The sequence below is a fragment of the Ostrea edulis genome, chromosome 5 (genome assembly GCF_947568905.1).
Source record: "Ostrea edulis chromosome 5, xbOstEdul1.1, whole genome shotgun sequence".
NCBI lineage: Eukaryota > Metazoa > Mollusca > Bivalvia > Ostreida > Ostreidae > Ostrea > Ostrea edulis.
The window spans coordinates 80,690,561-80,711,893 of NC_079168.1; the positions used below are offsets into that span (position 1 = coordinate 80,690,561).

The 21,333-nt window shown below is 37.6% G+C and overlaps 3 protein-coding genes across 7 annotated transcripts in view; 2 read left to right on the forward strand and 1 right to left on the reverse strand.

Moving 5' to 3' along the window:
• Nucleotides 1-102: 102 nt before the first annotated feature.
• Nucleotides 103-2,752, forward strand: LOC125650749 (uncharacterized). The gene is made up of 2 exons (XM_048879278.2): nucleotides 103-597; nucleotides 1,962-2,752. The coding sequence occupies exons 1-2, from the start codon at nucleotides 149-151 to the stop codon at nucleotides 2,008-2,010; spliced, it is 498 nt and encodes a 165-aa protein (XP_048735235.1). The 5' UTR covers nucleotides 103-148; the 3' UTR covers nucleotides 2,011-2,752.
• Nucleotides 2,753-7,019: 4,267 nt separating this feature from the next.
• On the reverse strand, nucleotides 7,020-8,042 carry LOC125650746 (transmembrane emp24 domain-containing protein 3-like). The gene has a single exon (XM_048879275.2). The coding sequence runs from the start codon at nucleotides 7,944-7,946 to the stop codon at nucleotides 7,269-7,271; it is 678 nt and encodes a 225-aa protein (XP_048735232.1). The 5' UTR covers nucleotides 7,947-8,042; the 3' UTR covers nucleotides 7,020-7,268.
• Nucleotides 8,043-12,453: 4,411 nt separating this feature from the next.
• The window catches only part of LOC125650736 (orexin receptor type 2-like), a 37,655-nt gene continuing 28,775 nt past the window's right edge, over nucleotides 12,454-21,333 (forward strand). For 3 of the 5 annotated variants that reach the window (XM_056166399.1, XM_056166397.1, XM_056166400.1), the window contains exon 1: nucleotides 12,454-12,736. The gene's annotated coding sequence lies outside the window, so the exon portion shown is untranslated. The remainder of the gene's footprint in view (nucleotides 12,737-21,333) is intronic. The other 2 variants (XM_056166398.1, XM_056166401.1) reach the window with 2 other exon arrangements.

A 21,333-nucleotide genomic window follows, 5' to 3' on the forward strand; every position in this document is an offset into this window, starting at 1 on the left:
CATATATATATATATTAAAAGACTGTGATGGTAAAGGAGGAATCCGGAATAGTATCGTGATTGGTGTAGTGTTTAGACTCAAACTTCTCCGTGAGTGAGACTGACATTGATCTTGTTGACAACAGGCCTGGTAACACGACGCTCCAAGATGACGGCCCTTAGTATGGGCGCTTTTGGCGCCTACAAACAGGCTTATAGCAAGTATCTTCAGGAAAGAGAGGCAGCAATCGCAAGAAATCAACCTACAGAAACTGTCTGGGTCACGAAACGCTACATCCCGACCGACCTGAGGTCCACAGCGCCCGTTCCACGTCACAAGCTTCTGGCGCCAAAAGACCTGCCACCCGCGGAGCAACATTGGATCCCCGTCACAGAACCACCCCTGAAAAAATTTGATCGCGGCCCCGGGAATTCTATATTCAAGTCCCATCCTAGCACAAGGTGTGAGGAGTATTCTACTCTCCGGCAAATGCTGCCCTCCCGGGGACATTTGATCGGATACAGGCCACAGAACTGGGGCACAGGAAACGAACTACCAGTGGTGTATGATTACCAAACCCCCAAAAGATTCCCCATCATCAACAGCCCCATGGGAAGGTTAGTATGTTTGTTATGAATAATCATGTCTGTATATTTCCAAATCTGTACATATAAACATTGCCACTGTTGCTGTGGACTAAACTGCATGCACTGATCCATAAACCATTTAGAAATAGAAATACCCAATACACACGTAGTTGCATTGTATCGTCGACTGCCCTATTTCGGTGACTGACCAGAATCGGTGACCTTTTGTCTACATGTGCGCGTTGTCGTTTCCGGGTGTTGATTACGTCATCAATTTCGCCGTAGTATTAGCACGTCTTCTACCCCCCCCCCCCCCCCCCCCCCCAATGAACTACTAGAAGGAGAATATGCAAAAAATCAATATGGACACCCCCAAAAATAAGCCTATTTACTTATTACTTTTTCAAGCAAACTTTCAAATTAATATAAAGTAGAGATCTATACCAAAATTCTAGAACTCTACCCTATGATATTTTATTAATTTACGTTTAGTTGCACATTCCTCCTGTATATACGTTTTTACAGAACTTTACAAGCCCTTTGGAAACCTATATTAACAATGGTCACCTGAATAGGTGACGTCACCGTTTTAGGAACACAAAGTGACATGTTTTTTGTTACAAAAATATATTCAATAAACGTACCAATGGATTTGGAATTTTTGGATGAAAGTATAAGGAATTTAATTACTTTAAAGGTAGGTGTGTTGTTTATTTATTTAATCCAAGTGATTAATGAGAAAATCGTGGTTTATCACTCTGATCGGTCAACAATATGTATTATATGTTACTCCGGCCCCACCACCACCAAAATACAAATTTATAAATTAGTGGCAGAATGACAGTTTGTTATTTGTACAAAACTTTGTAAAGAAATTTGAATTATTTTTCTTTGTTTACACACAAAACGCATGCATGTTTTCCTGATACTACAAAGCTCTATTTTCAAAGCTACAAGTTTTATTGTATTCTGAATTTGTTAAGATGTTTTACAAATCCTCTTTCCTGTGCATCCATTGACACAACATACATGTATATATCTCTTACTTTACAGAACAGACATTTAAAATATTTAAAGAAAAGGAGGATTTAAATTGCTCACAATCGGTTTAAAATACCTGTCACATACAGTAGACTATTGATTGTAAAAGATGGATATCATCTGTCAAGTGTAGAGTTATCAGTTGGTGACACTGAAATGAAGTAATTCGTAATGCTTGTAGTGTTGTCTGATTGCCACATATATAGTGTTTCAAAATAATGATGCAAACACAGCTACATGTATATTAATTTTCTTGGACATATAAACATTTATTAATACATATAGATATAAAACTTTCATCTGTTGTGTTTGGAGAAAGAATTATGTAATGCCTATGCTGTCTGTTTTTCCAGGTATGTCGACGAGATGCACACCACCAACAAGCTATTCAAGCTGCACTAAAGTCAAGTGACCTCCCTTGCCTATTCATTTGTTGCAGTATTTTCCTCACTGTGAATCCTGTCGACTTATTCCAGACCAGAGTGTCCCCTAGCCTTTGTTCGAAGTGCTGTGTGTACTTTTTTGTTAGCCATTCATCAAACATAGTATGTGATGTTGACATTTTGATGGTGGATCCAATGAAACAGGGAAGTGGGGGATTATTCAAAGTCATGTTATCAGTATTAAGTACATAATTGTTTGCATGTAGATTTGTGGATCACATTCATTCAGTGCACACAATCGTTTCATGGTGCTTTATGTTGTCAGTTTCTTGTTTACACTTTTACACATCTTTATATATACATGTACATTTCATATCTAGTACGTATATTTCTACATTGGTTGCTCAAGTTTTGCCATGAAGATTTTTTATCTTGCTAAGAAATTTAGAAATAAACAACAGAAGTTTTATGTACAACGAGTAGATAAACAATATACGTTGTTTTGCCATGTAAAGACAACTTCTATAAGTATTATCATAGTTATGTGTTATCTTTCATTAGTCTTTTTGTACTTTCAGGTGCAAATTGTCTGTTTTTAAAATGTTATTGTCCTTGTTCAATGTTGTTTCCCTTTGATTAGAAATGAAAAAACTCCAAGTCTTAGGATGAATTTTTGATTTATTTCAGAATTTAGAAATAGTTTTGATGATGTAATTCCTGTTTGGTGACATGAAATTAATGAAATTCAAATACCACACACAGCTTGGGTTGTTTTCATGTTTATTCAGATCTACAATCAGACCAGACGTAAATGTGGTGGTCAGACAGGGTCCATCACTGGTGGCCAGATAGTTCAGTTGGTAAAGCACCTGACTGGAGATTTAAGGGGCCCGGATTCGAATCCCGGACTGGTCCATTGCATTTCCTCCCTTCCTGTGTACACAAGATCTATAAATCCCAAATGAAATGTATGTACTGAGTATATGTCCTTTTTGGTGAGGCAGAATAGTGAAATATTTTACCAATCATGCTTTGATATCACTTATACAATTTAGTGATACCACCTTTTCATCTAAGTGATAGATATATCACTTTCTCAATTTAATGAGTTTGTTTTACATCCCATTCAAGAATTTTTCACTCATTATACCCCCCGCAACAAGTTGTGGGGGGGGGGGGGGTATACTGGAATCGGGTTGTCCGTCTGTCCGTCCGTCCGTCTGTAGACGCAATGGTTTCCGGACTCTAAAGCATTATCCTTTCCACCTACCGTCACCATATCATATATATGGACTACCCATGGGATGAAGATGTTCCCTATCGATTTTGGGGTCAAAAGGTCAAAGGTCAAGCGCACTGGACATCGAAGTAGTAATATGGTTTCCGGGCTCTAAAGGGTTATCCTTTCCACCTACAGTCACCATATCATACATATGGACTACCCATGGGATGAAGATGTTCCCTATTGATTTTGGGGTCAAAAGGTCAAAGGTCAAGCGCACTGGACATCGAAGTAGTAATATGGTTTCCGGGCTCTAAAGGGTTATCCTTTCCACCTACAGTCACCATATCATACATATGGACTACCCATGGGATGAAGATGTTCCCTATTGATTTTGGGGTCAAAAGGTCAAAGGTCAAGCGCACTGGACATCGAAGTAGCAATATGGTTTCCGGGCTCTAAAGCGTTATCCTTTCCACCTACAGTCACCATATCATACATATGGACTACCCATGGGATGAAGATGTTCCCTATCAATTTTGGGGTCAAAAGGTCAAAGGTCAAGCGCACTGGACATCGAAGTAGCAATATGGTTTCCATTTAAATTCTTTAATGGCTTTTTTCATCGCATGGAGATGCTGTGTTCCTAGATACCTTTTGGATCATAATACTGAAGTTTTACCTATTACCTACACCCTTTGGGAGATTGGGGTAAGCGGGGGGTATTCTTAGTGAGCATTGCTCACAGTACCTCTTGTTATGTTGTGACTTCACCGGCTGTAGGTTTCTGATCTATGCATGGAGCCCAAGGTCATAGTAGTGAGGATTCTATGGTGTTCTGATCTATGCATGGAGCTCTAAGGTCATAGTAGAGAGGATTCTCTGGTGAACTGATCTATGCATGGAGCCCAAAATCATAGTAGAGAGGATTCTATAGTGTTCTGATCTATGTATGAAGCTCAAGGTCATAGTAGTGAGGATTCTATGGTAAACTGATATATGCATGGAGCTCAAGGTCATAGTAGAGAGGATTCTTTAGTGTTCTGATCTATGCATGGAGCCCAAGGTCATAGTAAAGAGGATTCTTTAGTGTTCTGATCTATGCATGGAGCCCAAGGTCATAATAGAGGGGATTCTCTGGTGAACTGATCTATGCATGGAGCCCAAGGTCATAGTAGTGAGGATTATATGATGAACTGATCTATGCATGGTGCCCAAGGTCATAGTAGTGAGGATTCTATGATGAACTGATCTATGCATGGAGCTCAAGGTCATAGTAGTGAGGATTCTATAGTGTTCTGATCTAATCATGGACCCCAAGGTCATAGTAGAGGGGATTCTCTGGTGAACTGATCTATGCATGGAGCCTAAGGTCATATTAGAGAGGATTCTATGATGAATTTGTCTATGCATGGTGCCCAAGGTCATAGTAGAGAGGATTCTATAGTGTTCTGATCTATGCATGGAGCTCAAGGTCATAGTAGTGAGGATTCTATGTTGAACTGATCTATGCATGGAGCTCAATGTCATAGTAGTAAGGATTCTATGGTGTTCTGATCTAATCATGGACCCCATGGTCATAGTAGAGGGGATTCTCTGGTGAACTGATCTATGCATGGAGCCCAAGGTCATAGTAGTGAGGATTCTATGGTGAACTGATCTATGCATGGTGCCCAAGGTCATAGTAGTGAGGATTCTATGGTGAACTGATTTGGCCACTCACTATTTCACATTTAGTTGGGAGAAGCAAAGGAGGTAAACTGCAGGGACAGAGAAATGAGTGAAGGCAGAATGGAGGAAATAAATGTATTGTTCTCTAAGTTGCAGTATGCAGGGTGAAGATAACGAACAGTGATCAATCTCATAACTCCTACAAGCAATACAAAATAGTTAGTATGTAAAACCAGAACAGATGGTGTCTAGGGATGTAGATGTTTCTCTGAGACAGCCCTTACTTTGGATGATCTTGATATTACAACTGTACATACATTTAAGTATATCTATATACAAATCGGCTAATCATCATTTCTTGGAATTGCTACTTTTCTGCTTAAATTCACTGAAAATTATTAACCTGTAACAACAGTATGAGTAAGTGATGAAAGTTAAAGATAACGAACAGTGATCAATCTCATAACTCCTATAAGCAATACAAAATAGAGAGTTGAGCAAACACGGACCCCTGGATATACCAGAGGTGGGATCAGGTGCCTAGAAGGAGTAAGCATCCCCTGTCAACCGGTCACACCCGCCGTGAGCCCCATATCTTGATCAGGTAAACAGAGTTATCTGTAGTCAAAATCAGTGTGCCAAGAACGGCCTAACAATTGGTATGAAATAAGTTAGACAGCATTTGACCCAATGATCGGTTGTGTTGGCAAATTAGATTGTCATAACGACCATAGAATTTGCGAAATGCTGACTTTAAACGAGACTGTTGAGACCCCTGCACCATCAACTTGTTTGTCAGTAGTCTGCCTCGATTTAAAAACTGATCATACGCAAAACTAGCTCTTATTATCGAATCAGTTAAGAGATATAAACACCATATGCAGGTGATAATGGAATATTGCCACATAAATATGGGACGTTGACTATGGAGAAGATGAAATCATCCCGTTTGTCTTAAAACGAGTTGTTAGTTTGCCGTTGGTATCTACTTTCAATAAATTATCTAAGTATGAAGCAGAAGCGGACGACTCTGTGGCGTCTTTAATTTCGAGTTCACAGGGACATATCGAATCGACATGTGAATGAACTTTATTGTTGTTAATACATGTAGATAAAACGTCGATATATCCAAATGTCGAATTAATGGCCACAGCAAGAGATTTTTCTTCTCACGTAGAAGTTTTTTAAAATAAATTCTGCTTCGTAGGAATGTAAAAACAGGTCAGCTGACAAAGGAACACAATTCGTGCCCATGGGAATTCCTACAGACTATATATTTTGTTGTGGTCGTTTTCTCATCTTCAAAATATAGTGAAATATATTACGGTATTTATAGAATGTTCAGCACATCAGACCTACATGTAATAAAGGATGGAATATTGACATAGAAATATGTCTACTAATTTTTGAATAAAAAAGTTAATGTCATTAAATGCATGAAAATGCTTTGCATACCATATAATGGACACCATGTCAAACCATGGTCTCTAAAGTTAGCAGACACACAAAACGATATTGTGGAGGATGCATGTCAGATTTCCATCTTAGACTTGCTACAGAGATGGGGGTTGTAAAGAGAAAGATGTCTTCATCTTTTTTATTTCTGGGTAAAAAAAATTCCTGTGAAGGTCAGAAGTTTAATTCAACAGAGTTTCGGATAAAATACTAGTATAAAATCTCCCACTTCAGTTTAGTGCTTTGTGGGATAAAGGAAGACTCCAACTGATTTCAGAGTAAAAAGTTCATTGGTCAAGGTCATGCATACTTGTATAGTCAATGATCGAATGACATACACAGCACATAATGAACACCATGTCTGTTTCAGAAACGTACAAGCATCAGGGTCAGATGAGAAGTAAATCGTGAACATCGATTTCTGGATCAGTAAGTCACAGATGAAGGTCATAGATAAGTTATCACGTGTAACAAGTGATGGCGACAGAGTAAAGAGGATATCATTGATCATGGATGAGAAGAAGTTGTACATATCGATATCTAAGTCAAATTTCAAGTCTTGGTGATTATCTTAATTTGATGAATATACATGTTTGAGATTTGTACGTAATACATGTACATGGAATGGTGTCATACTACAATGGTATTGAACGTGTAAGGAAAACAACTTGAAAATGATACATATTCATTGCATATTTATTCATGGTCTGTGATGTATAACATTTGCACACGTACACCACTTTTCAGCTTTAGGCTATTGTGTGGCACTGACAAATTATTTGGATATTACGTGACACTACACTGTTCCGTAAACACCAAAACCACATATTTCAATATCATTTCCTGAATTTGTTAAGTAACGGACATTGTCGTTTTTAATGCATTTGAGATCACTCTAAGTAGACACTAAGCAATCAGACCGTATGAAGTTAAGCGTCCTGTTTTATTGGCGATTTTTCCGAGAAGAAAGTCTTGAGTAAAAGAACTTGCCCAACCCCAGCAAGCAAAATGACTAGAGTTTGTCCCACTGACCACCAAGTTACACCTTTGTTCATACTGTCCGCTAGGTGTCGCCCCATTGCCTCTTTTAAACGATAATTTCGTTGGTGGTTGACAACAGACGACATTCGCTCGTGAATGACGTCACAAGACGCTTCAGATGAGGTTTTCGCAGTGGGAACCTTGTCTCCTGCTTCCACCGCAAGGTTCGGAAGTTCAGTGTTACGCAACTCAAAGTACACAACCTTATGAGTAAAAGTTGAAAACTCATTTCCAAAACAAAATCTAAATTCTCCTCTGGATGAGTCAAAGACGAACTCGCCATCCTGTTTCCTGGATTCTTTGAACAGAACTAATCCGTTAGGGGAGACAACTTTGGCGTCTACATCATGATTTCCCCCTCTTATAACTTTATATTGAAATCTGAACCGTTTTCCCACAGTGTTACCACTGAAATCCTCAGAAAAGCAATATTGTTCCTTGTCAGGCAATTCGAATATCAGCGCTGTTCCACTAGCACCCACATCGGAAATCACTTCCAAAGCTATAAACAAAAAACCCAGAAAAATGCTCCCGAGGCGTTCCCCGTGTCGTGTGTAAGACTCCATGATGTATTAACTGGTTCTCAATCATTTCTCAGATGTTCAGTTATTAATGAGATGCATTTAAGATTTGGGGACTAGATTATCATTCTCCACGTCACAATGGTTATTGATGGGTCTGGCAACAGATGCGGAGACGCGTGGAACAGTAAATATAGAGTTACACACCAAATCTATGTGATAATAAAGAAAAAGACTCAGAAATATCATTGAAGTTTCATTTCTGGAGGTAAAACGATCGAGCAGAACAAATTTGTTCTGAAATTCATTGATTTATTAATTTAGAAATGTATAAAAAGATTATTCAGAAGACTTAGTATTACTAAGTTGAAGAGAAATTGGGGGGAAAGCACGACGAGGTTTCTTGTAAGCAGAGTAAAAATTAATACAAACAGCTGTCGGATTTACACAGGACTGAGTACAACTCCGAACAATAAAACAGTCCGCAGCAATCAATCGGCACGGAAATCAATGTTGGCGAGGTCACGGCATTGCACGTGTTAAAATGACATCACCTGGGGCATCATTGCACGTGTTAAAAATAGCATCACCTGAGACATTATCGCACATCTCATAATGACATCATTTGAGATATTCATCGCACGTGCTCATTTAATGACATCACTTGAGACAATATCATCTGAGACACCATCGCACATGCTTAGAATGACATCAACTGAGATATTCAATGCACGTGTAATAATGGTATCGCTTGTAAAATTGGCATATTTTCTGTAACACTTTGATCTCATTCAAAACTTTTTAGTTTGAAACAGGCAAAAGTGACTCCCTCCAATATAAAATCATGTGTTTTCTGCTGTACTTTCTGACAAGCTTAAGGATGATCAAAATTGTCATAAATAAAAAATCAAAATTGTCATAAATAAAGAAAAAAAGAAATGCGATATATAGAATGAAATTATGGTGTTGGAAATTAAAGTGTTTCCTTTTAAAGAGCTGCAAATATTTTTCATATATTTTTTGTATATTCAAAAGATAAACATGAAGAGAACAATTACTGCTTTATAGGCATCTTTTAATAAGTTTGTAAATTCTCCGCAATAGACCGAAGTGAGAGTTATGACCCATGGGTCTTTGCGCCGTTTGTTGATTGGGAACGGGTTGGCAATCCTGTCATATATAAATTCTGAATTCGCTGGGTGATAGTAAATATCCTTGCGCATGAATTTGTCGATCTCAGGGCATGGATTGTCAATCCGACTGACCGATTTACTACCGGAGCGTATGGATTGCTGATCAAGGCCATTCTCAGGCGGGGATCTGAGGGATCGTAATTACTCTTTATATTGAACACAACCGAAGGGTCCTTCTGTAACAATCAAAAGCTAAACTAGGGGACATATCAGTTAAAAACGTACTCTTTTGCTAGTTTTGTATCCGACGTTTTTTGCAAAGTTCAGTATTGCATTAACAAATGTTTTTTACCTATATATTTCATATAAAACTTCCTTTTCCATAGAATTATAAACCCTAGATTCACATCTAGCTAAAATGTTATCAGAGCTGAACCTTTATTTGGAGATTGTGTGCAGTGTTGCACTGTTGTCTAAAGTATGAGTAAAAATTAGGAAATGGTCATTTACAGGAATGAAAGACAACATTTTACTGTATGATTATAGGATATTCATAATTATAACGTCAAAATTCAAGTTCACATTTTTGAATTATGAATATCTTAAAACATTGACTTTTAAGGTTAAACTTTCCTCATCTTGCCAAATTTGAGGTTAATTGGACAAGAAATGTAGAAACTAGAGAAAAACATTCAATATCTGATTTTATGAAATACTTAGAGAAAATTTCATATCTTTAAAATATATGTATCATAATGACCCTTTGATATACATAGAAATCAATAAAGAATAAAGACGGATTGGTGTTTCTCATGTTTCACTGAAAATGAGACATGTAAGCTAAAAGAAGCCGTAAGTCTTTAGGACATGCTTTTTATCCTATTGTATATATTTACATATATACAAGCTCAAATCACTGATCGAACACTGCAGACCACAACCGTTTGATATAACTCGCATTGTCAATGCTGACAAGATTTCGATTAAGGATATTGGTAAAGCAAGATATCTGAGAGAATATAAAGATTTCGATCATTCGGGTTATTCATTTAAATAATAGTCATACTTGATTTCCTGTTTAGTGTCATCGACCCTCAGGCTAATAGCGGTCAACTGATCGCTTCTTTGCTGATTAGCAATTAACTAATTCTAAATTCAATTTGTAAACCATACAGATATCAGCAGGTGCTTGTCCAGAGGAATAACTGTAATACTTAGCTGAGGGTGATTCTGTTTGGAGAAATATATCATACTCATGTGTTGCATTGTTGATAATGTCTGTGTAAAGTTACATATAATACACGTGTATTTATGAAATGAAATTCAGTTTCAAAAATATATGTACGTGGGGGTATGAACTGCACATGACGTTTCACGCCATCATACTTCATGGAATACGTTAGTACTTCATGGAAAGTATGCCCGCGTGAGGCATTGCAGTTCATACCCTTATGTATTTTCAAAAATTAAATTAATTTTTTATACTTATATCCTAGCTTCATTTCTGTCGGAATCCCCCCTTAGATAATATACCAAGATTCATACGAACATTGTTCACAATTGCATTGTATTCATGAGGAAATGGTTATCGTTACAACTGGTAGGCCTAAAGATATCGAAGGAAAAACATTTGAAATGTAAATATTATACGTCTAGTTGACTTGCCAATATACATGTACCGTTAATGTGATGACCTGATGTACTATACCTTTGATTGTGATGACCTGATGTACTATACGTTTGATCGTGCAACCAGACGCTCGACTGTCTCCGTAAATCTCCGACGATCTCGTTGGAGATTATCGGAGACAGCAGAGCGTCTGGTTGAACGAGACTACAGATATCTTCAATACGCAACTTCCGCGATATAAGCTCTTCTGTGATAGAGGTATGTTCAGTGTTCTGTTGAACGCTTGGGTGTGTACAAGAAGTATACATATACTATAGACAATATATGTTAATACGAATAAAAGTAATGAAAGTGTAAAGTTTGTTTATATCAGCTGTTGGTATACTTTAAACTGACATTATCAAGAATAATATTTGATTGAATAAGGCCTTTAAATTAAATATGAAATTATATTTTATTTCCTCTTCTGCGCAAGTGATATTTTAATCAAAGAAAAATGGTGATTATTGATTTTTGTTTGAGCTATCTTATCATCCAATACTAATATATTTACTAATATTGTGTGTCCCTGCAGTTTGGGTGGTTGCATGATGTCTGATAATCCGCCTTAAGGCGATATATAAAGGCAGCGATAAGCATTTGTACCCACCGCGTGTGGACGACAGTATGTTTTGCGTCTCACTGTGCGTAAGAGTTCCACAAAGGGAAAGCACTCTTGGGCAACTCGGAAATTGCGTATTATTTTGAGTTTATGTTAATTTGGCGCTCCGTACATTTAACGTCTCCATCGGCTGTCTGTAGGAGAATAAATGACGTCACATTACCTGACGATTCTTAGCCTGGTTCCTGAGGCCTTTCGACTGACTTTTCAGCTTGCACAATTAATCGAAAGACCTCAGGAATGTGAGTAGAGATGCGGCGAGTTTATGTATAAATATAAGATAAAAAGGACAAATCGTATCAATTTGCAAATTCACAATATTTTTTAGGCCCAATATTGGAAAAATCAAATGTTACATTCACTTTGAAAATATATGTACTTGTAGGTATATATATTATGTTCAATTTTTCCAAGTTTGTTTGATCTCAGTTAATCATGATCAGAAAGCACGGAATTATTTCATCAAGACATATGATAAAAACGTTTAATGGCCCATGACCTTAAGCAATAAATCAGTGCTGATATTGGCCGTTCTACTTGAATTGGCATGCACCTGCATGAAACACATTAACAATGGATAATCTCAACAAATATAACTGTATTACAGTTGTCGTGAGAGTGCGAAGGTGCGTCGCTTGTTGGCGTGACGGCGGGAAGGCGTGTTGGCGTGACGGCGCGAAGGCACGTTGCTTGTCGGCGCGAAGGCGAGTTGTGTAAAATTGTGTTAGCGTGAAGGCGCGTTACTTGTTGGCGTGTCAGAGCGAAGGCGCATTGCTTATTGGCTTGACGGCGCGTTGTCAAACTTCCGCCAGAGTTCGTTTGGGCGCGTTGCTTGTTGGCGTGATGGGTGTTGTGACTAACGTGCAGTCACGCTTTTGCAGATGGCCCTATCCGGACACCATAGAATAGCATGATAGCGTTAACTAGAGCAAATGCATGATGGCGTAAAACAAATTCAGCTTTCTACTTGATAAAAACTAAAGAGTCGGCCAATTACATTCGTTTCGAAGTCTGTAACATTTAATCTTAGACTACTGGTATTGAGGACGACCTTTTCTAATACCGTGGGGACTTAATTTTACCCAGAATCCCTGTTTATTTTCTATGAGCATGCCCAGTTTCGGGGAATTTCTCATCAAAATAATCCAGCCCGAGGGTTGATAATTACCATAAAAGACAAAAATAACTCGAAGTCTGCACACCAAGATGAAAACGGCATACAACTAATCAACCAAACAAACAGCTCAGTCCATTAAGTTCACAGCTCGAGAGTAAACAGTCTCCATGTATTACCGGGTTTACTATCGTACGGAGTGTAGGATACGTGCTACGTGTACACATACTTCAGCTCCATGGCACGGTCAAAACATTTAGTTACTGGGGATTTTCTCAATGTGGCATGGCATTTCTGGTAAGTCTTGTATAACATTTTGGGTTACTTTAGACAATTCTTAATATGTATACTTAACATTGAGTGAAATCAAATTAAGCAGTAAGATATTAGATAGAATTTGTCTATTTACTGGCAATAGAGTCAATATCAATCAAGACATGAGGTTGCGTGGCAAAAGTAGATCTTCAAAAACGATTTATGTAAAACTATTTGTTAATCAAAAGATTCCATTGAAGTCATTTCCATTTAACTTTAAAATAAAATAAACACCATTCATTTTAGCGTTGTGAACAGTAGTGTTTTCATACTTTTTATTACATCAAAATTTAACTCGGAATTATTTCAGAAATATTTACAATGTAGTTTTGTGTGAAATATAGAAGATTTTTTTAGGAACTCAATTTTGATTTGTTTCCCGAGGCATAGTGGGGTTTATCTCTGTAGTTAATAACAGCTTGCTCTCAACGTGGGGAATAATTTGCTACTGTCAGAGTAGCCTGCAAAATTAATTTAGGTTCACGACACTAAAAAAAACTGTACAGAACGTTGGAGAGTTTCAACATTGACGTCACACCCTATGAACGGTCGAACAGCGTCATGTAGGGAACATTAATTTTTACAGCACTTTCATACAGAAAATATTTCTACGCATTATATGTTAGAATACGAAAGGTTTAAAATTAAAATCGTCTTCCTTGGATGACGGAATACAGTGCTTCCTCTCTATTGTGATTGGTTGAAATTACACGATGACTAAATTGTCGTTCATGTCGTTCATGACAAGGGAGGTAATTTCAGAATTAAAAAATCTTATTCTCACCACAGACTTCTTTTACACTTCTGTCAACGCGTGGCAAATGGTTTCTGCATCATGTGATAATTTAATCAAATGATATAAACAATAGACAGGGATGAGAAACATGTAACGTGGCTAGCGCACCAGTGTAAACAAACAAATAGTCTGTCTTGTAAAAAAAAAATATAACAGTTGTAATGTTAACGATAGAAAACTGAAAGATGAAGATTTTCAATCAAAATTTCGTGCGGATTTATCATGGCGGTGTGCTTATTTGATCTGTTTGATGTATTGGAGACAGGTACCACACTGCAATGAATAGAGTTACGTTCGAATTTGTCCAACTCTTGAACCGGTCATTGTTCCACTGGTAATTTTTCCTAATCTTACAAAATATAATATGAAACGGTCAACTTCTTCTGGGCTTTCTAAACACGTTAGTTTGTTTATTTATACATTGAATTCGCGATATACAACAAAGTTAACTGAATTCACATGATTTGATTCAAACATCTACAATGCCCATCTTTATGTTGGCTTAGATAATACAAGCAGGAAATTCTTGAATTCATCATTAATATTTGTAAATGAATCTTAAAGTTAAAGCTTTGGCAGAGATACAAGTAAATCTTGCGTAACGCGCCCACTCTTAATCTATCTATCTGTTTTTTCTGTCTGTCTGTCTGTCTGTCTGTCTGTCTCTCTCTCTCTCTCTCTCTCTCTCTCTCTCTCTCTCTCTCTCTCTCTCTCTCTCTCTCTCTCTCTCTCTCGTTTTGATCGTAAAGAAGAAACAAAACGAAACTTTACTCTTTTGAACTAGATTTTCCGCCGTTTTTCATTGTTTTTATCATAATCGTGACGAGTTCCAAATAACTATACATTTCTAAAATATTGTGTGAGTTTGTCCTCTTCCTCCTAGCTGTTTCTCTCGGTGAATTAACGTGTAGGTTTGTTCTGTTGTTAGCTGTTTATGTCGGTGAATTAACGTGTAGGTTTGTTTTGTTGTTAGCTGTTTATGTCGGTGAATTAACGTGTAGGTTTGTTTTGTTGTTAGCTGTTTATGTCGGTGAATTAACGTGTAGGTTTGTCCTGTTGTTAGCTGTTTGTCTCGGTGAATTAACGTGTTGGTTTGTTTTGTTGTTAGCTGTTTGTGTCGGTGAATTAACGTGTTGGTTTGTTTTGTTGTTAGCTGTTTGTGTCGGTGAATTAACGTGTTGGTTTGTCCTGTTGTTAGCTGTTTGTGTCGGTGAATTAACGTGTTGGTTTGTTTTGTTGTTAGCTGTTTGTCTCGGTGAATTAACGTGTTGGTTTGTTTTGTTGTTAGCTGTTTATGTCGGTGAATTAACGTGTAGGTTTGTTTTGTTGTTAGCTGTTTGTGTCGGTGAATTAACGTGTAGGGTTGTCCTGCTGTTAACTGTTTGTCTCGGTGAATTAACGTGTTGGTTTGTTTTGTTGTTAGCTGTTTGTCTCGGTGAATTAACGTGTAGGTTTGTTTTGTTGTTAGCTGTTTGTGTCGGTGAATTAAGGTGTGGGTTTGTTTTGTTGTTAGCTGTTTGTGTCGGTGAATTAAGGTGTAGGTTTGTTTTGTTGTTAGCTGTTTATGTCGGTGAATTAACGTGTAGGTTTGTTTTGTTGTTAGCTGTTTGTGTCGGTGAATTAACGTGTTGGTTTGTCCTGTTGTTAGCTGTTTGTGTCGGTGAATTAACGTGTTGGTTTGTTTTGTTGTTAGCTGTTTGTGTCGGTGAATTAACGTGTTGGTTTGTTTTGTTGTTAGCTGTTTGTGTCGGTGAATTAACGTGTAGGTTTGTCCTGTTGTTAGCTGTTTATGTCGGTGAATTAACGTGTTGGTTTGTTTTGTTGTTAGCTGTTTGTCTCGGTGAATTAACGTGTTGGTTTGTTTTGTTGTTAGCTGTTTGTGTCGGTGAATTAACGTGTTGGTTTGTTTTGTTGTTAGCTGTTTGTCTCGGTGAATTAACGTGTAGGTTTTGTCCTGTTGTTAGCTGTTTGTCTCGGTGAATTAAGGTGTAGGTTTGTTTTGTTGTTAGCTGTTTGTGTCGGTGAATTAACGTGTTGGTTTGTTTTGTTGTTAGCTGTTTGTGTCGGTGAATTAACGTGTAGGTTTGTTTTGTTGTTAGCTGTTTGTGTCGGTGAATTAACGTGTAGGTTTGTTTTGTTGTTAGCTGTTTGTGTCGGTGAATTAACGTGTAGGTTTGTTTTGTTGTTAGCTGTTTGTGTCGGTGAATTAACGTGTTGGTTTGTTTTGTTGTTAGCTGTTTGTGTCGGTGAATTAACGTGTTGGTTTGTTTTGTTGTTAGCTGTTTATTTCGGTGAATTAACGTGTAGGTTTGTTTTGTTGTTAGCTGTTTATGTCGGTGAATTAACGTGTAGGTTTGTTTTGTTGTTAGCTGTTTATGTCGGTGAATTAACGTGTAGGTTTGTTTTGTTGTTAGCTGTTTGTGTCGGTGAATTAACGTGTTGGTTTGTCCTGTTGTTAGCTGTTTGTGTCGGTGAATTAACGTGTTGGTTTGTTTTGTTGTTAGCTGTTTGTCTCGGTGAATTAAGGTGTGGGTTTATTTTGTTGTTAGCTGTTTGTCTCGGTGAATTAAGGTGTGGGTTTGTTTTGTTGTTAGCTGTTTGTCTCGGTGAATTAAGGTGTGGGTTTGTTTTGTTGTTAGCTGTTTGTCTCGGTGAATTAAGGTGTGGGTTTGTTTTGTTGTTAGCTGTTTGTGTCGGTGAATTAACGTGTTGGTTTGTTTTGTTGTTAGCTGTTTGTCTCGGTGAATTAAGGTGTAGGTTTGTTTTGTTGTTAGCTGTTTGTGTCGGTGAATTAACGTGTTGGTTTGTTTTGTTGTTAGCTGTTTGTCTCGGTGAATTAACGTGTTGGTTTGTTTTGTTGTTAGCTGTTTGTGTCGGTGAATTAACGCGTAGGTTTTGTCCTGTTGTTAGCTGTTTATGTCGGTGAATTAACGTGTAGGTTTGTTTTGTTGTTAGCTGTTTGTCTCGGTGAATTAACGTGTAGGTTTGTCCTGTTGTTAGCTGTTTGTCTCGGTGAATTAACGTGTAGGTTTGTTTTGTTGTTAGCTGTTTGTGTCGGTGAATTAACGTGTTGGTTTGTTTTGTTGTTAGCTGTTTGTGTCGGTGAATTAACGTGTAGGTTTGTTTTGTTGTTAGCTGTTTGTGTCGGTGAATTAACGTGTTGGTTTGTTTTGTTGTTAGCTGTTTGTCTCGGTGAATTAACGTGTTGGTTTGTTTTGTTGTTAGCTGTTTGTGTCGGTGAATTAACGTGTTGGTTTGTTTTGTTGTTAGCTGTTTGTGTCGGTGAATTAACGTGTTGGTTTGTTTTGTTGTTAGCTGTTTGTGTCGGTGAATTAACGTGTTGGTTTGTTTTGTTGTTAGCTGTTTGTGTCGGTGAATTAACGTGTAGGTTTGTTTTGTTGTTAGCTGTTTGTGTCGGTGAATTAACGTGTAGGTTTGTTTTGTTGTTAGCTGTTTGTGTCGGTGAATTAACGTGTAGGTTTGTCCTGTTGTTAGCTGTTTGTCTCGGTGAATTAACGTGTTGGTTTGTTTTGTTGTTAGCTGTTTGTGTCGGTGAATTAACGTGTAGGTTTGTTTTGTTGTTAGCTGTTTATGTCGGTGAATTAACGTGTAGGTTTTGTCCTGTTGTTAGCTGTTTGTCTCGGTGAATTAAGGTGTGGGTTTATTTTGTTGTTAGCTGTTTGTCTCGGTGAATTAAGGTGTGGGTTTGTTTTGTTGTTAGCTGTTTGTCTCGGTGAATTAAGGTGTGGGTTTGTTTTGTTGTTAGCTGTTTGTCTCGGTGAATTAAGGTGTGGGTTTGTTTTGTTGTTAGCTGTTTGTCTCGGTGAATTAAGGTGTAGGTTTGTTTTGTTGTTAGCTGTTTGTCTCGGTGAATTAAGGTGTAGGTTTGTTTTGTTGTTAGCTGTTTATGTCGGTGAATTAACGTGTTGGTTTGTTTTGTTGTTAGCTGTTTGTCTCGGTGAATTAACGTGTTGGTTTGTTTTGTTGTTAGCTGTTTGTGTCGGTGAATTAACGTGTAGGTTTTGTCCTGTTGTTAGCTGTTTATGTCGGTGAATTAACGTGTAGGTTTGTTTTGTTGTTAGCTGTTTGTCTCGGTGAATTAACGTGTAGGTTTGTCCTGTTGTTAGCTGTTTGTCTCGGTGAATTAACGTGTAGGTTTGTTTTGTTGTTAGCTGTTTGTGTCGGTGAATTAACGTGTTAGTTTGTTTTGTTGTTAGCTGTTTGTGTCGGTGAATTAACGTGTTGGTTTGTTTTGTTGTTAGCTGTTTGTGTCGGTGAATTAACGTGTTGGTTTGTTTTGTTGTTAGCTGTTTGTGTCGGTGAATTAACGTGTTGGTTTGTTTTGTTGTTAGCTGTTTGTGTCGGTGAATTAACGTGTTGGTTTGTTTTGTTGTTAGCTGTTTGTGTCGGTGAATTAACGTGTTGGTTTGTTTTGTTGTTAGCTGTTTGTGTCAGTGAATTAACGTGTAGGTTTGTCCTGTTGTTAGCTGTTTGTGTCGGTGAATTAACGTGTTGGTTTGTTTTGTTGTTAGCTGTTTGTGTCGGTGAATTAACGTGTTGGTTTGTTTTGTTGTTAGCTGTTTGTGTCGGTGAATTAACGTGTTGGTTTGTTTTGTTGTTAGCTGTTTGTGTCGGTGAATTAACGTGTAGGTTTGTCCTGTTGTTAGCTGTTTGTGTCGGTGAATTAACGTGTTGGTTTGTTTTGTTGTTAGCTGTTTGTGTCGGTGAATTAACGTGTAGGTTTGTCCTGTTGTTAGCTGTTTGTGTCGGTGAATTAACGTGTTGGTTTGTTTTGTTGTTAGCTGTTTGTGTCGGTGAATTAACGTGTTGGTTTGTTTTGTTGTTAGCTGTTTGTGTCGGTGAATTAACGTGTTGGTTTGTTTTGTTGTTAGCTGTTTGTGTCGGTGAATTAACGTGTTGGTTTGTTTTGTTGTTAGCTGTTTGTGTCGGTGAATTAACGTGTTGGTTTGTTTTGTTGTTAGCTGTTTGTGTCGGTGAATTAACGTGTTGGTTTGTTTTGTTGTTAGCTGTTTGTGTCGGTGAATTAACGTGTTGGTTTGTTTTGTTGTTAGCTGTTTGTGTCGGTGAATTAACGTGTTGGTTTGTTTTGTTGTTAGCTGTTTGTGTCGGTGAATTAACGTGTAGGTTTGTCCTGTTGTTAGCTGTTTGTCTCGGTGAATTAACGTGTTGGTTTGTTTTGTTGTTAGCTGGTTATTTCGGTGAGTTAAACCTCCGCAGTGGTCTAGAACTTGGAGCGTTCGCCCCGCATGCGGAAGGCCCGAGGTTCGAATCCTGGCCGCGACATACCCAAGTCGTTAAAACAGGTAGTGACAGTTCCATCGTCAAACACTCGGCATCAGGTGTAAATGTCACGGGTCCTCGGAGATGATCTTAAAAACGGATGTCCCGTGTCACAGTAGGTGAAAGGCGAATATAACATACAGTGATCAATCTCATAACTCCTATAAGCAATACAAAACAAAGAGTTGGACAAACAAGGACCCTTGGATATACCAGAGGTGGGGTCAGGTGTCTAGGAGGAGTAAACATCCCCTGTCGACCGGTCACACCCGCCCTACATCTTGATCAGGTAAACGGAGTTATCCGTCGTCAAAATCAGTGTGCCAGGAACGGCCTAACAATCAGTATGAAACATGATAGGCAGCATTTAACTAAATGATAGGTTGTATTGGCAAATTAGATCGTTATAACGATCATAGAATTTGCGAAATGCTGATTTTAAACAAGACTGTTGGAACCCCTGCTCCATCAACTTGTTTGTCAGTAGCCTGCTTCGATTTAAAAACTGACCACACGCAGAACAAGCTCTTGCGTATCGAATCAGTTGGGAGATGTAAACACCATATACAGGTGATAATGAAATATTGCTACATAAATATGGGAAGTTGACGATGGAGAAGTTGAAATCATCCCGTTTGTCATAAAGATGAGTTGTTAGTTTGCCGTTTCAATAAAATATCTAAATATGAAGCAGAAGTGGACAACTCTATGGTGTCTTTTATTTCGAGTTCACTGGGATATACTGAATCGACATATGAATGAAAATTATTATTATTAAAGTTGACCTATACTGGGCCTACGTCACAATCAAATGTAAATGCGGAACCAGGCTTCCGTTTTCCGAAATGTGATATTTTTACGATATCCATTTGATTTTTACATGGCGATACGAGATATGAATATCCGATATCAATTCCTTCCTGGGTGTTCTTATCTTCTTATCAGTCAAATCTTAAGTTGAGATTTTGTGGGGTTTTTTTTTTTTTTAAAAAAAAGGAGATGATTATAGCTTTACAAAAAAAATCGATTGGAGAACAAACAACAATTTGGTGGATGAGGGTGTGTGTCAATTACATTGTACATGTCCGTGAGACATTCAGTGTACATTGACTATTTATGTAAAAGTTTTACTACGATCCAAATGTTCAACATATGGAATTGCGGGGCATCAGAAAGTGGGGGAGACAGATGGGAAAGGGGGAGGTCAGACCAATTCAGATTTCCACGAGCATCATGATAATATTTCTTTTGCGAGGATCCGGGTTAGAATAGGCTCCAAATTATCAACAAATACATGGTACACTCGTGTAAAAAAGAAAAGTTCACATTTTGCTGCTCCAGTGACCACAGAAAATTCAGTTTGTTACTTTCGTTTTACATTTACATTGTGCAAAGCCTTCTCTAGAATTTTATTTCCAGATAAAATGTAAAATTTAATTGTAAACCACATGTATCTATAAGAGTTATAGTTTAGCATAGTTCAAATTATTATCCAAGGTTGTAAATATGCTCAAACGTCACATGTCCTACTACAAAAATATGATAAGGTATAATTTTTCAAGATTTTAAGGGGGGTGTACTTGTTGTAGAGCTGATAGCTTCTAAAATAACACGTCAACATATGATTTTCTAACTCAAATCCTTATTCTAAGATAATAATCTGTTAATCAAAAACAATTAATTCAAAGTTTAGTCCATAAAAATTAGGGAAAAGACCAATATTGACGTCAAATGGTATTTCCTTTAACATGTTTGGGCTCACAAAGTATACATTATGAAAATATTTATTCCAATTTATTAGAATAAATGATTACATACCATTAAATAAAGGGTATATAGTCTATGTTGCTTATTACAGCCCATTTGTTTGGGGAAATAATAATTATTAAGAAAAATAAAGAAGGAGGAGTGCATTTCCCTTAATGTTGATGGGGTGCTTACTTTTGAGAAGCAATAACAATGAAAATAGCATATCAACATATATATTTTTCAATATCTATTACTGGAATGTATATTTATCTTGTAAAGGCATTTTTTCATGACTGAGTCCATTTAAGGCCGACTATAGATCTACCTTAATAGATAATACATCGTCGGTAGATCTAAATGTCGAATTGAAGGCCACATCAATGGAATGTTTCTTCTCACGTAGAAGTTTTTGAATAAATTCAGCTTCATAGGAATATAAAAACAGGTCAGCTAACAAAGAAGCACAATTCGTGTCTATGGGAATTCCAACAGTAGGGTGTGGCACGCTAAAGAACTCTCACTGTTCAATGGCCGTAAGTGCTGAGTACCTCGGTATAGGTCTAAATTTGAAGCCCTTCACCGGTCTTGGTGACGTCTCCATATGAGTAAAAAAATTTCGAGAGGGACGTTAAACAAGATACAATCAGTCAATCGGTGAATTAATGTGTATGTTTGTAAACTCGGGTGACCTATTGCAATTGGTTGTCGTCCATTAACTTCTTCTTCATAACTA